This window comes from Vanessa tameamea, chromosome 2 (assembly GCF_037043105.1).
Source record: "Vanessa tameamea isolate UH-Manoa-2023 chromosome 2, ilVanTame1 primary haplotype, whole genome shotgun sequence".
Lineage (NCBI taxonomy): Eukaryota > Metazoa > Arthropoda > Insecta > Lepidoptera > Nymphalidae > Vanessa > Vanessa tameamea.
Genome location: NC_087310.1, coordinates 4,586,954 through 4,604,748, shown reverse-complemented (window position 1 = coordinate 4,604,748; position 17,795 = coordinate 4,586,954). Strand labels below are relative to the sequence as shown.

General features: G+C 33.3%; 2 protein-coding genes across 3 annotated transcripts; both read left to right on the top strand.

Annotated features, from left to right (window-relative positions):
• Window positions 1-10: 10 nt before the first annotated feature.
• Window positions 11-17,745, top strand: LOC113401072 (sodium-coupled monocarboxylate transporter 1-like). Of its 2 annotated transcripts, none has more exons than XM_064220572.1 (13): window positions 11-307; window positions 724-883; window positions 958-1,023; window positions 2,498-2,549; window positions 2,854-2,921; window positions 3,089-3,243; window positions 3,324-3,464; window positions 3,751-3,969; window positions 4,360-4,499; window positions 5,421-5,548; window positions 5,887-6,056; window positions 17,424-17,589; window positions 17,676-17,745. In XM_064220572.1, the coding sequence occupies exons 1-13, from the start codon at window positions 96-98 to the stop codon at window positions 17,709-17,711; spliced, it is 1,713 nt and encodes a 570-aa protein (XP_064076642.1). In that variant the 5' UTR covers window positions 11-95; the 3' UTR covers window positions 17,712-17,745. The 2 variants fall into 2 exon arrangements, with proteins under 2 accessions (XP_064076642.1, XP_026496583.2); XM_026640798.2 differs by lacking the exons at window positions 17,424-17,589; window positions 17,676-17,745 and adding exons at window positions 6,688-6,853; window positions 6,942-7,007 and having other exon boundaries at window positions 19-307.
• LOC135193543 (pancreatic triacylglycerol lipase-like) lies at window positions 14,789-16,682 on the top strand. Its single transcript, XM_064216482.1, has 5 exons — window positions 14,789-14,842; window positions 14,979-15,165; window positions 15,253-15,647; window positions 15,841-16,171; window positions 16,570-16,682. Exons 1-5 carry the CDS (start codon window positions 14,806-14,808, stop codon window positions 16,613-16,615), a joined length of 996 nt encoding a protein of 331 aa, XP_064072552.1. The 5' UTR covers window positions 14,789-14,805; the 3' UTR covers window positions 16,616-16,682.
• Window positions 17,746-17,795: the final 50 nt, after the last annotated feature.

Below are 17,795 nucleotides of genomic sequence, written 5' to 3'. Positions count from 1 at the left end.
CGTGGGGTTCAATTGTTAAATTGCCTTCTGGACTAACACTTAGGAATTCGTCAGACGTTAGGGTAAACGTGAACTTTGGAGTAGAAACTCCACTCATGTCTGGTACAGAAAGTGATGTGTCCACAGTTAGGTTATCCTTCCAACATTTCTCATGGATAGATTATTCAATATTCGTTATAATGTTAGGGGTGTGTGGTGGAATAGGTATTTATTTCGGATTTATTAAGAAGCAAACATCAACCAAGGATTATTTGATGGGGGGAAGGAATATGAAATTGGTACCAATTTGTTTTTCTCTGGTAGCTAGGTAAGTTTGAAAAAAATAATATGTCCATTGACAACACTAAGCTAGTGATTTTCTTCCCAATTTAATAGTGCACATTTATGGCACTTTCGATTAATATTTAATTCCGTACTTATATAATTAAATATATATATATAGGTATATATATTTTTATATATTAAAATATACTATCGTATTTTATTTAAAATTAAAATTTTATTGGAGCCGAAACAGCCTATTAGATTGAACTGGTGAATCTCAATCTAAGTCCGGATCAAACCTAGGAGAACCACTGAGTTTTCAAGTGCTTGATTTGTATTTGTACTTTTGTTTCGGGCTCAGCTATCGCAGAAAATACCTATTAGGGTAACTGGCTGTGTACTGCTATCTTCACATAAATATTGGTTTTTATTTATTTATTAAAAAAATATTCTTTCTAGCTTTATTTCAGGTATATCTTTATTGGGGATACCTACGGAGATTTATTTATACGGTAGTTCATATATTTTCACTATGATCGGAGCCTTTATGATGTGTATTGTCATAACAACCACGTTTATTCCCGTGTTACACGAGTTACAACTGACATCAGCATATGAGGTAATCTTATCAAATTTGATTTAATTATGTTCTGTTTGAAAATACTGTTTTAATATCTTATCATATGTTTTTAGTACTTAGAACTACGCTACGATAAAAGGACAAGAGTGTTTGGATCGATCATATTCAGTGTATATTTGGTAATTCATACTATTTTATTACATTAAATATATACTATGAAATTTATCAAAATGGTATCTTATAAATCTCAAAGGTATCAAATAAGCTCTATTTGTTTTTGTAATTAAGATTCTACTCAGGAGCAGATAAGAAACTTGATGAATTTTATGATTGACTGACATGGACGTCAATGCTTTATCAGACCTAAAATACTGATTAATAGATTTTAATCTTTTTTAAGTAGGTAGGAAATTATAATCATAACAATGTTAATAATTGTTTATTTATCACTGATGTAGCGATGGCCCAGTGGTAGAATGCGTGCATCTTAATCGATGATTGTGGTTTCAAACCCAGGCAAGCACCACTGAATTTTCATATGCTTAATTTGTGTTTATAGTTCATCTCGTGCTCGGCGGTGAAGGAAAACATCTTAAGAAAACCTGCATGTGTCTAATTTCAACGAAATTCTGCCACATGTGTAACCACCAACTCGCATTGGAGCAGCGTGGTGGAATATGCTTCAAACCTCCTCCTCAAATGGAGAGGAGGCCTTAGCTCAGCAGTGGGAAATTTACTGGCTGTTATTGTTGTTGATACAGAAATTGGCTTAAAGCGAAATATTATAAAAAAAAAACGGAAACATTAAAGTTATGATATCTTGATGCTTAGCAGCTAGTCTATATCTACTAATATTATAAAGAGATAAAGTTTGTTTTGTATTTAGGTGTAATCAATCATTGATAGCAAGCTACATTTTTCCTGAGTTTTCCTCACCTATAGGGTTATACCCTATAGGACATTGGATTTGTATTTATATCAAAACCTTTTCTTTATTAAAAAATAACACCCTTGCGAATCCTATCGTTAGTTAGGAATTAAAATGTCGTTTTACAAAATATTTACAACAACATTATCATATATATTTACTACATATTAGAAATAAATATAAAAGTAAAGAGAAACCTAACTTCAAGTCTTCTGACTTCCTCCCCTGGCCAAAGAATATGATGTCTATAGTAATTTTCTGCAAATAATAATATAAATAGTTAACACATAATTTTACATTTAAAGTCTATATACGAAACAATGGTAAATAAGACGTATTATTCTATGTAAGGTTATATTATAGGCGATAATAAAATATTAGTCTGTAATTCCTCGATTTACATTATATAAAATATATAATGTAATTTGATTGAAGAAAAAGAGTAACTTATGAGTTTCTTATAGGTTCTTCTGCAACATTCAGAAGCACTTACACTTCAAATTGAATTTATCTTATATGTCTTTTCAAAACTGCTAGTAAAATCCTGCTTGAGTAAAGTACGCGATTTTTACAAGTTTTTAAGCAAGTAGAAAATTGATATCTTAATGTTAATTATACTAATGTTATTAGTTTTATTCTTAAGATTGATAACTATTTAAATATAACTGCTACAGTTATGAAAGATGCACAGGTGTGGGAAGTAATACCTACTGTTCTATTTGCAGATGGCTTGGCTACCTATCGTAATTTATGTTCCTGCTCTCGCATTTAATCAAGGTACTACAGATTTTGGTTTTAACTACAAAATTATTTGACCTGTTATATAATAGGGCCAATATCCCTTACCTAATTATGGTAATAATGGACAGATATTGTTATATACACATATACATACATATCCCTCTTACGTAATATAGTTTTGTATTAGTTATACCGTATTTTATAATTTTTCAATAGATTTGACCAATGATATAGTTTGTCTTACTAAAAAAAATACTTTAAAACAAAAATTACTTTAGCCGAGCACCGGGTCACAGAATATAACAATCAAAAACATTTCATGAATGTTTCTTATTTATAGTTACAGGTGTGAATATACACATCGTGTCTCCAATCGTGTGTCTCGTTTGTATATTTTATACATGTGTGGTAAGTGTTATTGTTGATACTATTAGAAAAAGACATGCATAATTATGAAATTAAGGAAAAATTCGTGAGGGAACCTGCATGCAGAATCAGCACAAAATATTCTCGTCAAAGAGTTAAAGCCGGTGCCCAATTTATAGGCTTTTACTTTGTTTTGTTTTTTTTTTTAGGGAGGTCTTAAAGCAGTTGTTTGGACTGATGTTATCCAGACAGTTGTTATGATCGGAGCTATGCTTTTAGTAATTATCAAAGGAACTGTTATTGTTGGTGGGGTTGACGAAGTATTCTCTAGAAATTGGGCTACAAACAGATTAGAATTCCCGAGGTAGGATTATGATTTTATAATCGTCAATAACATATATTCTACATAGATAAATATTTAATAAGTTTTGAATACGATTTTAGTTGCAATTTAGATTTCACGGAGCGGCACTCGGTTTGGTCAGTGACGATAGGATCAACATTCTACTGGATCGGCAACATAGCAGTAAATCAGTCTATGATGCAGCGATTTCTGGCTTTGTCAAATGTTAAAATGTCAAAAAGGTACATTTATATATAATATAACTTAAATATAAATATATTTTCTCTCGACAAACTAGAAATGGAAAACTTTCCAAAATGAATAATAAGAAAATATTGATTATTTATGCACACTTACAAATGTAATAGTTAAAAATATGACGTCAATACACGTTTTGTTTTAACTTGCATGCTCTTCACAGTAAACTAGTTTATCTTAAAAGTCGCCGCGATGTCAGAAATCACTCAGGAATATAACATTATTTTGTAATTATATGTCGCTATAGTATTTGCAATTTTTCTATTTCAGGGCAGTTTGGGGATTTTTTTCTGGAGTAATTTTAATCGTTTCCATCTGTAGCTATAGCGGCTTTCTAGCTTATGCAAGGTTTAATGAATGCGATCCTTTAAATTCAAAATTGGTACTGGCGAAGGACCAACTTTTGCCATTGTTGGTGATGGACGTGTTAGCGGAATGGAAGGGTATGCCCGGGATATTTGTAGCTGGAGTTTTTAGTGCTGCTTTGAGGTTTGTTTTAGCTTTAATCTTAGACATAACAAATAATCAAAATCGTTTATTCTGACAATCAATGCTCTGCTAAAACTACTGAGCTTAAATTACAGGTCTGTTAATTTAGAACTTAGTTTTATTATATAGGTTAACCATCAACTAATAAAAAAAATAGGGAATTAAAAATTTAAAAGGAGATTTCCCTCATTAGATGAGATGGGTAATGATATATGAATGTTACCCTACGACGTCAAATAATACAATACAATAACAAACCTATTATTGACTTGGAGCTTAAATTGTTCTTTACATTTGTACCCATTAAAGTTGACATACTTATATAATTTATTTGTAATAAGATAAACTCGTACCTTAGTTTTATGTGTATAATATAACTTAATGTTTCAGCTCACTTTCTACAGGGTTAAATTCAATGGCTGCCGTCGTACTAGAAGATTTTTGGAAACCTTTTTTCCATAAACTCAGCCAAAAACAAACTCAAATACTCGTGAGATCTGTGGTTGTTGTACTCGGCTGCATTTGTGTAGGTAATATGTTAACATTGTTTTTTTTTATTTGTATTATTAAAATAAAGGAACAAGATTACGTCTCATTGATTATAATATAAGAATAATAAGCCGTTCCTTACTCAAATAGCTGTCAATTATTATTGTTGTTGTATGTATGTATGTATGTGTATTACAATCTTATAATTGAAATCTCTTGTATTTGTAACTCGATCATTCTAAGGCATGAACACTGATACAAACAATACTTTGTATTGATCGAGTCCTGTTTCGACGTAATAATATTCTCGAAAATCAAGTCCTCTCTGATCTCTCAAAATTCTGACTATTTACAGCCTGGTTGTATGTTTGTGTGTGTATATATATTTTTGTGTCGTACGATCTCAAGAACGAATCAATCGATTGAGATTCGCAAGGCACGGCGTTTGGTAGGGTTCATCGACATATAGATCTCATTAGATTTTTGAGTTAATCGGTCGTACTATTCGAAGATATTTGAATATAGAAATCTGAAAAAAAAACTGCATCGAAATCGAACGAAGTCTTTGAAAAATATTGCATTTTGATTACTAATAGAAATATTTTTAAGCTATTTTAGGTAGGTGGATTGGCAAATGAGACATAATATTAGTAATGTTTGGCGGTAGAATATATGATGTATATGTGGTATTAACTCGGACTGGCTTCTGTAGAGTCAATCGATTGTTTTGTCAAAAGATTCTCAGTAGCAGCCCGATTCATGAAGTTCGCAGTTGTACGCTCCTTGGTCTTGAAAACTACGTGATCTCATTGGGCCTGCAGCTAATCACTCCTGTAGAGTCGAGTGTGTCCCATAGGACTATGAGAGTACAAAGGCGAAGGCCGAAATCGGTCAGGTGGATTTTAAAGTATATTTATTTTCCTTTTTAATATGATGTACAAATTCAATTAATTTATTTGTAGGTTTGGTGTTTGTGGTAGAGAAATTAGGATCAGTCTTACAACTTACCATGAGCCTGTCATCGGCATCAATGGGACCGCTTGCTGGAATATTTCTCATGGGATTATTTTTGCCTTTTATTGATGGAGTGGTCGGTATCCTATAACATAATATGACATACCTACAATCTACATGTCCTAAAACCTTAAAACAAAACATGTACAACTTGCAGTTATAAAATTTTCATTTTTACTTTAAAACTTATTTTTAGAGTTTATTTTTTATTTACATGAGAATTATTAACATTAAGTCCTTAAATATATACAAGTATGAATTAAAAATAGTTAGTGTATAAATCATAACCGCGTGGAATAGTGGCAAGAATGCTAGCAGCATTTCCCCGTTGAATCGCAATTCCGATCATCTGGGCAAAAAAAAGCCCTCCTGTCAACAGTGGAGGCCAAGTGTTTCAACAGAAAGTGTTTTCAGGGTGCATTGACCGGTGGTATTGCTGGTTTAATAACAGCGTGGTGGGTGGCAGCGCAATCACAATTGGCGCAGGCGAGAGGTTTGCTAACGTTCGTTGAGAAAGAAAGACATACATTCAATTGTACCTATAATTTTGAACCCATGACAATTCTCGAAGATATTACTGAAGGGTAAGAGGGAAGACTGCTTATACTCATTTAGGCTTTAAGGCCTTATTTATAAATACATATAATCAAGAACAATTTAAAAAATATATTGACGGTCAAGCTGTTGCAATTAGATGTACTGTTGAGTAAATAAGTATTGTGGTTTTAAATGGGTGCAATATCACTGTAAGTTCCTTGCTATAATATATATTATCATGATTTTATTATATATATCAATGCTACATTGGGATACAGGCTGATATTTAAAGCTGAGTTTATTTCGCCGGTTTTTCTCATGTCAGGGTATTTTATGTTTTGAACCGGTGGTAGTTTTAAATTTCACAATCAATAAGTAAGTGTAATGCTACTACATATATTAAACAAAGGAATTTAATTTGATTCGCTCGTATAGTAATGGTAAATTTCTTTTAATTCCGTTAAATAATCATTTATTTCTGTGATGATATTGTTGAGTTTAGGTTTTGTTTAAAAAAAATCTGTAATACAAGTAAAATCTCGTAGTCTTTCATTTTGTACAATAGCATTAATATGTAGGTTTAATAGAATCACATTGCAAATTGTATTGTTAGTAAATTTACCTATTCACTCATTTTATATTATGTGTTTGTGTAACAGCTTCTTACATTGGTTTTAGGGAGGTGTCATATATTTATAGGATTTCATACTTATGGTTTACGGGTCTTGGTTGCTCAGTGACTGTAATAGTGGCTTGCCTTGTTAGTTTAAGATCATCGAAAAATAAAATTGACCCCAGACTTTTCGCACCATTTCTGAGATCTTATTTAACGCACAAATATGAGGTATTAAGTTTTTTCTATTTATTTATAATTAACTTGTAATTATTAAAAAATAAAATAGAAAACAATTAATAAATTGCATTTGTTGCAGGTGGAACATATGGATTTAAAAAGCACTCCGAGCTGATAATAAATATTTATAATTAGATTAAATAAAAATAATTAAATAAAAAATACCTCTTTTTTTCTTCAATATGTAATTTGATCATATATATATACCTTCCAAAATGATTGATTGAATTATAAGCTAAACGAGAGTGGTCGGATAGTAATTACGTAATTATGTTTTTCCGAGTATTATTTTGATTGATTTTGATTTTACTTTTTATTCTGCTCTAAGTTGTGTGAAGTTTTTATCATGAATCGGCATTGAATCAATCAATTTATAATTTTGAATCAAGAACATCATTAAACTACTGTGCACGATATTAGGTACACGTGTATATATATACATATAATATACTATATAAATATGTATTTCCTATTTTTTAACATGCCCATGTTATAGAAATAAATTTCGTTACAAAAAAAAAATAATGAATATGTCATATTACTACGGACTTAGTATTTAATAAAGAAATACAATATAGCAATTATGCTCAAGTACATTTGCGGCGGGTGCTCGCAAATTTGAAATCTGTTTTCTGTTGTTACTGTATATTTTGTCTTATTTACTTTACTACTTGTCTTTGTCCATTCAGGACTAGGTTCCGCTTTCCTTTTCATAGGCGCCTGATCGTTTAGCCGGGGTTTTTTTTTTTTTTAAGCTTGTTCGTCATTTTTATCAGATGTATTTGATCCTAGATACATGCACCTTATCGTTTGGACTTGTTTGTTTTGGTGTTACAATAAGTAAATTTCCAAGAGAATGACTTCTTGCGCATGCAAACTAAAATGCTTTTTTGAAGTAATTGTTATGTTTTCTTTGGTTTGTTTTGGTTTCAGTTTTCATTGTTCGTATTCATTTTGTTCCCACGAGTAGGGTCGATATAAAAGGTCACTTGTAGGGTGACGCCAATTCCTCCAAGAAGGCAACATAGGCGCCGAGGTTGGCGCTTGATGCGTGCAAACTGCACTTTGCATCGTAATTCTTGGCGATTTTAATGCCCACCATGCGGAATGGCTTGGATCACGCACTACCGATCATGCGGGTAGATCTGTTCTCGACTTCGCTTTAGCATATGATTTGACACAACTGGTCACCTCGCCAACGCGAATACCAGACGTGGAGGATCATACACCTTCCCTGTTGGACCTTCTGCTGACTTCCCATCCGGATAGCTATCAGATTATCGTCGATCCCTCTTTGGGCTCGTCGGACCACTGTGCCGTTCGGAGTACAGTGCCTCGTTTCGTGGGCTGCCGCCGCGTGTGGCACTACAAGTCAGCAGATTGGGATGGGATGCGGTCCTTCTTTGCATCCTACCCATGGGGGCAGGTTTGTTTCCCGTCGGATGATCCGAGCGTTATTGCTGATTCTGTAGCCGATGTGGTGCTTCAGGGTATGGAACTGTTCATTCCATATTCTGCTGTGCCCATCGGTGGCAAGTCCCAGCCCTGGTTTGGTCGTTTCTGCAAAACGGCCTCACGCCGAAAATGGGAACGTTACCATGACTAGGCTAACGCATCGGCGTCTCGTGATGTAAAGACCAGTGCATTCAGAAAGGAATATAACTCTGCCTCTAGGTCTTTCAAAAACGTGATTGTTAAGGCGAAGACGGAGTACATTGGCAGAATTGGCGAGATACTGGTGCATGTCCCTTCAGGAACACTTCTGTCCCTTCTGGTCTCTCGCTAAAGCTGTCTTAGGGAATTTCTGTCAGCCTTCCTTTCCATCTCTGCACAAGGACGGTGAGTCATTGGCCCATACCGCGAAGGACAAAGCTGATCTTTTAGGCTCTCTCTTCGCGCCGAACTCGACTCTGGATGACGTAGAGCGGCTCGAATTATCGACGATCAAGCCCTCTCCGATCTGCTTGATCCTTTGGCTTTGCATAGAGATGTTGGATCGCTCTGCATCTTCTACAGAATTTATCACGGGGAATGTTCCGAGGAATTGTTCGGATTAATCCCGGCTGCTGAATTTCACCTTCGGACATCTCGTCAAAATTCCAAATATCACCCGCACCACCTAGATGTCCGAAAATCCAAAACAGCGCGATTTTTAAGACACTTTCTGCCTCGCACAACCACTCTGTGGAACCAGCTTTCGCCGGCGGTTTTTCCGAATCGATACGACTTAGGAACCTTCAAGAAAAGAGCGTACTCTTTCCTGAAAGGCCGGCAACGCACCTGCAAGCCCCCCGGTGTTGCAGATGTCCATGGGCGGTGGTAGTCACTTTTCATCAGGTGAGCCTCCTGCTCGTTTGCCACCTCTACTATAAAAAAAAAAAAAAAAACTTGCTTCAAGACCCATTTAGTCTTCTGCTTTTTAAAAATAAATAACCACCTCGGGAATTAGGAGATTACGGGCTTGACCAAAGCAGTGATGCTTGTCCCGGTTTGAATTTTGAGTAATCGGTTTATATTCACATAATCTAAGCACTGAACCATCACATCTCCTTAGACTATGTATTACGTCAAAACAAAAGATATTTTTTTAACTGAATATCATATTAATATATCAATATTTTTTGTTGTAAATCGACTGGCTGTGTAGACCACTTACAGTACATGTGGTCCATTTACGTCTGCTTATATAGTTTATATAAAACAATAATAATGAATCTGAATAATATATAACAAAATACATATCGTCGTTAAAATATTAGAAATATTATTTGCTGATTTATATTACGAACTGGGCTGTAACTTTTACTGTGAGCTTCACCAATGCTCTTAACTGAAGTTTAACAAATTTCAGATCCCATCCCAAAAAAGCGCAGATTCTCGCTTACAATGACGTCAACAGTATACAAAACTCTGATTTGAATATAACAAAAACAACAGTGTTTCTAGTTCACGGCTGGCTGGGAAGTGGAAACAATGAAATGAATAAAAAACTAACAGAAGGTACCTGATTAATGAACAAGATCGTTAACTAACAGTTTATTTGCGAGATTAATTTTAACAAATTACCATATTTTGCAATTATTATTTTTTATTTAGAATATCGTCTATGTGTGCGATTGCATGCCTGTTGTCTCACAAGTGTTAAATTCCAATTTAATGTCACCGAAAACAAATTAATTATGTCGCTTATGAAAATCTGATTAAGTTTTTGTCAGTAGTATTATTAAATAATATACATTGGAGTTTGTGACAGAAAATCATTCATTCGTTACAAATACGATGACCTTTGAGGAGCGAAATTTGATACATATATTATAAAATAATTGTCTCTTTGCGGCACTATAGCAGCTATACGTAATATGGCATGATAAATATATAAAGACTTATGTATAAAGGATTATATGTAAAGACGAATTAAAATGAAAATGAAATTAAAACATTTGGTTTTTAATTACAGTTTATCTTTTATCATAGTCGCAATTTTTTTTAAAACAAGGAGGTCTATAAGTGCTTCATATCTGTAATGCTAATAAAATTAATAAATGCAATGAGTTTATTTTGCAGCTTTAGACCCCGCCGGTCCACTCTGGAAGGGCGATGCAAATCGTCTGAAAAAAACCGACGCGCGATATGTCGAAGTCATTCACACAAATACCTTAATGTTCGGATATATGGACCCGTTGGGTGATGCTGATTTCTATCCAAATGGAGGTTCTTTTATGCCAGGTTGCTTAATCAGCGTTTGTTCCCACAGCAAAGGATACGAATATATGGCAATTTCAGTGAAACACAACAATCTTAATGCTAATGAATGCAATAGTTTAAACGATGTAAGAGGCAATCGCTGCAACGGAGATCCTTACCCCATGGGCAATAGCGATTTAAATAAGTCACGGTATGTGATATTTGTAACTATTTAAACAGATAATGATAGTTGTAAAAAGTATAATGCCTACTATACTCAAGAAACGTTTCGATTTCCTTATGAATTCTCTAAAGACGTAATAGTAACGCGTCGCTTTAAAAATATTGTCATAAGTTTCGAAGTCACCTGTGACGTATGAACGTTATTGATGTGTGTACAATGACGATTCGTTAAATACAGGAGCCGGTCATAACAAACTATTCTTTATTTAAATAGCCAACTGGCTATGATTGAAATTATACAGAGTTATTGGCTTTCTTTTAGAATTTTCTGTATCGTCCTTCAAATATTGTGACATCATTCATAAGATAAGTTTGATGTAGGTCCATAGAAACAAATCTATATTTAATCTTTTTTTTAATACATTTTATTTTATTTTCAGGTCTGGTATTTTTCGCGTCAACACCAAATAAGTATAAGGTTATTTGTAAATTATTGTTAAAATAATGTAAATATTTGCTACATCTAAAATAAATATCTTTATAATTATTTCCTGTCTTAGTGCTGAATATCTTATCACCTAAATTACATTAAAAATTATAGAGAGGTACTGTCTTATCTGATCATATATTCACTATTTTTTTAGATTTACGCATTACGTGTGATTTGTCAATCATCATCATTATCATTACATAGTATAAAACAAAGTCGCCTACCGCTGTCTGTCTGTCCCTGTTTATGCTTAGATCTTTAAAATTACACAACGGATTTTGATGCGGTTTTTTTTAAATAGATAGAGTGATTCAAGAGGAAGGTTTATGAGTATAATACATGCATAATATAGTTGAGAAAAACTGATAATTTTCGAGGTTTCTGAAGTGATGTTAATAAACACATTTTTTTGCGCTTACATTGCAAACGCTGGCTGAACCCTACAAGATAGATAAAAATAATGTACTACTGTATTCATATTGTCCACCTTAAAAAGGTCTGCAAAAAAGTCTGCGATGGTATATGTTTATCTCTTAGGGATAACCCACAATAACCATTTTTTATCCTTTACTTTTTACGAGAAATAATGGAATATTTATTTTCAAAGAGATTTTAAGCAATACAGTATTAATCCTTATCCAATAAAGTACCTTAAATACATTATGCATTTAATATAGATCAATATGGCCTTTAACAGCATGTAATTTAATTGAATAAATTCGAAGATATTACATATTTAAAACGCAGGGACATAGCGGTTTGTATTGTCTAATGACAAAAAGCCATGAACTTTTATATTCTGTAGTATTCTGTAGTATATTCTGTAGTATATTTAGTATCAGTTTTATATTTATTCTACGGATTCATACAGCTTACTTAAATTATATTTACACTGATAAACTCAGCTTTGTTTCTTTTATATCTAGACTAGCCGTTGCCCGCGGCTTTGCTCGCGTGGAAATTGATTATATTACAAAAAAAATTAAAATATTACGTTAATATAAGACCTCATTTATGGTTCGACTTTCGTGGGCTAGATACACCAGACTGCTTACAGAGCTCACTCTCGAACAGGCTATTTAGAGCTGTCCATACGAAAAACAGTCTTCTCTAATATCTACTCTAAAATTTGACATTGTACTTTATTAATTGTCATGGTGAAGCATACTTTAAGCGCGAAGTGTACTCTCTTGAAATTAAAGGGGTATTCTGATGGTATCAAATATATTATAGTAGAGTGATAACTGTAACCTATGAAATTACGATAGAGAACCCTTAATATTAGACTGGAGCCGTGCCATAATTTTTGAGGTCTTAAATTCCTCAGTAACATTATTGGCGCGCCAATCTCCGAACATAAAAAATGACGGGCTTCAAGACTAACCAATATACGAAATTTCAACCCCTATTTCAACCCTTAGGGGTAGAATATCCAGACGCTTAAATACATATCCACTCATTTCTAATTAGTAGCCCAAAAATAAAGATTCATGTTTCTAATTTAAAAATGACGGACTTCCATACAAAATTTCAACTCTTATTTCACCCCATTAGAGGTAGTATATCCAGAAACGATAAAATAAATATGTACTCATTTTTAATCAGTATCCCAAAAACAAATTTTCAACCCTTATTTCACCCTCTTAGGGGTAGAATACGCAGAAACGCTTAAATACGTATCTACTCATTTTTAACCAGTATCTCAAAAGTAAATCTTCATGTTTCTACTTTAAAAACTGACGGACTTCCATAGTATCTTTCAACCCTTATTTCACCCCCTTAGAGGTTGTATATCCATAACTCCTAAAATACATATCTACTTATTTTTAATCAGTATTCCAAAAATAAAGTTTCGTGTTTCTTCCTTAAAAACTAACGGACTTCCATACAAATTTTCAACCTTAATTCCACCCCTTAGGGCCACAATATCCAGAAGCACTGAAATACATATCTACTTATTTTTTGTCAATATCCCAAAAACAAAGTTTCATGTTTCTACCTTAAAAAATAACGGACTTCCATATTAACTTTCAACCCTTATTTCACCCCTTTAGGGGTAGAATATGCGGAAACGCTTAAATATATATCTACTGATTTCTAATCAGTATCCCAAAAATAATATTTCACGTTAGTAATTTAAAAAAATTACGGTATTCCCTACAAAATTTCAATCCTTATTTCACCCCTTTAGGGGTAAAAAATCCAGAAACGCTTAAATACGTATCTACTCATTTTTAATCAGCATCTCAAAAATGAAGTTAACCTGTTTCTAACTTTAAAAATGACGGACTTCCATACAAACGTTCAACCCCTGTTTCACACGCTTAGGGATTGAATTTCCAAAATTCCTATCTTAGTGGGTGTCTACTCAATAAAAAGATCCTACTCACCAAATTTCAAGGCCCTAACTTTAATAGTTTACGCTCGACGATGATGAATCAGTCAGTCAGGACTTGTTATTTTATATATATAGATAATTACACCATATTTTGAAGGGCTCTTACTTACAAAACTTACACGGCGTCAAAAGGTCGGTTAAATTTACATTTCTCTTAATTTTTATTAATAAAAATTTTGCTCTAAATATAAATACAAAACTAAATAGCAGTAATGCTCTTGTACGATGACGTTACCATACTATAAAATTATATTTACACTAAGCACTACAACTATGCTATGCTCCATTCCTTAACTCTATACATATTTCCATCTCATTTAGAGCTAGCTACCCGAGGATATCTCAAATCCCCTATGCTATGTAATTAAGGAGAAGAGTGTCACAGGTTCTTAACACTCCAATGTAAATTTAAAAAAAAAACTTGTGACTGATAGGAAAAAAAAGTGCAAATTTATTTGTAGTATTTTTAATTGTTTAATTTATTGGAGAAGAAGAGGAAATGCTATATATGATGTTTAGCATATATCTTTTAAGTTTTTCTGATAACAGAGGAACTAAAATATACTAAACTCAAAAATACATTTCACGAACAAATATCTAAACAAACAAACAAACTCTACAAACTCTAAACAATTACCTGTGGAAACATTGCAGCATGTGTTTCGTGTTGTATTCGCCGCTCCCTTTGCTTCAAGAAAGCGCCTAAGTTGTGTCTCCCTCCCTACTTTTCATTGCCATTTTAATATTATAATCCCTGGTCTCACGCGATGCAGTAGTCTCCGCCTTTCAAATGAAATCTAATCCATCCTAGGTGAGTCTCAGTTTATTAATATAAACCATAAAATCATAAATAAAGATATAAAAAAGTATATCAAACAATATAAGATTGTATATAAATTGTACAAAATATTTCGTTGGACATATTTCCGTTACAGAATCACTATCAATGTAAACAATTTGATAATCATACTGGTTATCTGAATCATATCGAAGCATCCAAAATTACGCAAAATCTTATTTTGATTAATAATAATGACATGTTAGAGAATTTGATATGAGAAGTTAATCGAATCTGAAATCATTATAATTACATTGATAATAAATATGATAATTAAAAGGGAAGAGATAAAAAGTATTATAAATACAGTTGTATCATACATTGTTGTATTGGTGACAGAAACCTTCATCATGAAACTCTTGGTGGTCTTGCTTGCCTCAGTAGCATGTTAGTATTTTTCACCGGCACTATATACCTTTACTCATTGTAATAAAATTAATCAGAAAACAATAAATACATATAAATAATTAAAAAAATATAATTCCATTTTTAATTTAAAATTTGTTATATTTGTTTTTTCCAGTATGCGCTGGTAGTGCAATTCCATTGGTGCCATTAGATAACAGTCATTATGTGGAAGGCGAGAGCCGTTACATTTGGATGCCTGATGGTGAGGGTAAGCCCCATCTTGTAGATTTGCAAGCTCCCGTTGATGAAGAGTTTCTTCAATCCAGAAATGGTGCTCGCAATGAGTACTGGCTGTTCACAAGGTAAAATTTGTTCTCATATATTTGCATCCTAAATATAAGAATCGCTTGTTACGATTACTATATTTTACCTATTTTTAACGTTTGCAGACGTAATCCAACCAACAGCCAAATTTTGGTGAACGGCAACGCGAACTCAATCCGTAACTCCAACTACAACGGAAACCGCCCCACCAAGGTCATCGTGCATGGATGGAACAGTAACGGAAACACAGCGCAAAACAATCAAATCACAGCCGCTTTCCTTGCGGTCGCAGATGTCAACGTCATAGTCCTAGACTGGAGAAGTACTGCCAGTGGACTCTACACCACATCCGTGAGAGCTGTTCCCGATGTTGGCAGACATCTTACGAATTTCCTTATCTTTCTTTTCAATACCGCTGGCGGCAACTGGAACAACCTCCACTTAGTTGGTCACAGTTTGGGCGCTCACGTAGTCGGTAATGCCGGACGCGCTAGTAATAACCGACCAGTCCGAGTAACTGGTATGTACTTTTATTTTAAATTCCTTTCTTATTTATAGAAGTGAAACTTATGAATAAAATTGTTTATTTTTGTTTTTTTTTGCCAAGAGGCACGACAAAGTTCTCATGAAGCATTTTCATTTCATCGAGTTTCAAATCTCAACAATTCTACGTTCACTCCAAAAATCGATATAATTACTATGTTCTATTTTAGGTATGGATCCCGCTGGTCCTCAGTGGGGTGGTAACTCAAATGCTCTAAACCGCAACTCTGGAGTATACGTTGAATCTATTCACTCTAACGGTGGTGCTCTCGGTATCATGGACCCTATTTCTGACGCTGACTTCTACCCCAACGGTGGCAGAAATCAACCCGGCTGTATAGAGCCCATATGCTCTCATTCACGTGCACCACAACTGTTTGCATCTTCGATCAGAAGTAACCACTTAGTGGGAAGACGTTGCAATAACCTCAGTCAGGCTCAAAATAATCAGTGCACAGGAGCTACATTAGTCCTTGGTACCAGCAACTTGGGCAAGCGAGGGTGTGTTTATACTTAAATTTTATTTTAGATTTTATAAAACAAAAAGGAATGTTCATTTATTTCCGTTCAGCTCATAACCTTTTTTGACAAATGAGCTGTAAGTTGTTGTTAGTTGTTAGATTTGTCTTAGAGACCCGCGTATTATGCAATGTCATATTAAAATCAACATGGTAGATATAACTTGCATAATACGCCAAGTGACAAAAACAAAAAATGAGAAATTCATCAGGTACCAAATAAATGGCTTTCATTTGATAATATTTGTTACTTTTTCGTTCTTTAAAAAACTCTTAAAGATATTAAAGATTATTCTAAAATGTTCGTGTCGTGCCTATTTCACTCTACGATATGATAATACGATCTTCAACCGGATTGTAATGATAAAAATATTTTTTCAGACAAGGATTATATGGACTAAGAACCGGTAACAGCTGGCCTTTCTAAGAACTTGAAAAAAGGAAACTATAGAAGAAATATTGCTCTGTGATGCATGAAATTCCTGTATATATCATCTTAATAAATCATTTTTAAGATATATTTTGGTTTATTCCTTTTTTTCTTTGATTATAAGCTTGAAATAACAATATTTATAAATAACATAACGAGACCTTTTTTATGTTTTATCATCTAATCCGGAAAAATCACATGATCGTCTGTAGTGACATCAATTAAATAAGAACATTAGTAACATTAGTATCCTAACTGGCAAGTTCAGAAGGGAGTGAAACGTATTTTTATCATAGTTCTTTCTACGAATACATACAAACGAAACGAGATTGGAAGGATAGTAATTAAATAATTATATGTCTGCGAGTATTATTTTATTATTATATTTTATCTGATTTTGACTTCACATTAAACTAGTTTTAAGCTTAATTTTAGCGTTAAAATGGCAACGAAAAGTAGGGAGCGAGACACAACTTAGGCGCTTTCTTGAAGCAAAGGGAGCGGCGAATACATCACGAAACACATGCTGCAATGTTTCTACAGGTATTTGTTTAGATTATAGATTCGTGAAATGTCTTTTTGAGTTTAGTATATTTATTGCATTTCCTCTTCTTCCCCATTACATTAGAACAATTAGAAATACTAGAAATAAATTGGCACTTTTTTTTTTTCCTATCAGTCACAAGATTTTTTTTTAATTTACATTGGAATATTTTGCAAATTGTATTGTTAGTAAATTTACCTATTGTTTATTCTCTCATTTTATATTATGTGTTTGTGTAACAACTTCTTACATTGGTCTTAGGGAGGTGTCATATATTTATAGGATTTCATACTTATGGTTTACGGGTCTTGGTTGCTCGGTGACGGTAATAGTGGCTTGCCTTGTTAGTTTAAGATCATCGAAAAATAAAATTGACTCCAGACTTTTCGCACCATTTCTGAGATCTTGGTTAACGCACAAATATGAGGTATTAAGTTTTTCTATTTATTTATAATTAACTTGTAATTATTAAAAATAAAATACAAAACAAGTAATAAATTGCATTTGTTGCAGGTGGAACATATGGATTTAAAAAGCACTCCGAGCTGATAATAAATATTTTTTATTAGATTAAATAAAAATAATTAAATAAAAAATACCTCTTTTATGTAATTTGACCATATATACCTTCCA

Excerpts from the sequence above, each read along its gene's own strand:
- LOC135193543 (XM_064216482.1), top strand. The coding sequence starts at position 14,806 with ATGAAACTCTTGGTGGTCTTGCTTGCCTCAGTAGCAT. Across the intron at positions 15,648-15,840 it reads CCGACCAGTCCGAGTAACTG|GTATGGATCCCGCTGGTCCT; the intron begins GTATGTACTTTT and ends GTTCTATTTTAG. Across the intron at positions 16,172-16,569 it reads AGCAACTTGGGCAAGCGAGG|ACAAGGATTATATGGACTAA; the intron begins GTGTGTTTATAC and ends ATATTTTTTCAG.
- LOC113401072 (XM_064220572.1), top strand. The coding sequence starts at position 96 with ATGTCTGGTACAGAAAGTGATGTGTCCACAGTTAGGTTATCCTTCCAA. Across the intron at positions 3,970-4,359 it reads GTTTTTAGTGCTGCTTTGAG|CTCACTTTCTACAGGGTTAA; the intron begins GTTTGTTTTAGC and ends TTAATGTTTCAG. Across the intron at positions 4,500-5,420 it reads ACTCGGCTGCATTTGTGTAG|GTTTGGTGTTTGTGGTAGAG; the intron begins GTAATATGTTAA and ends ATTTATTTGTAG.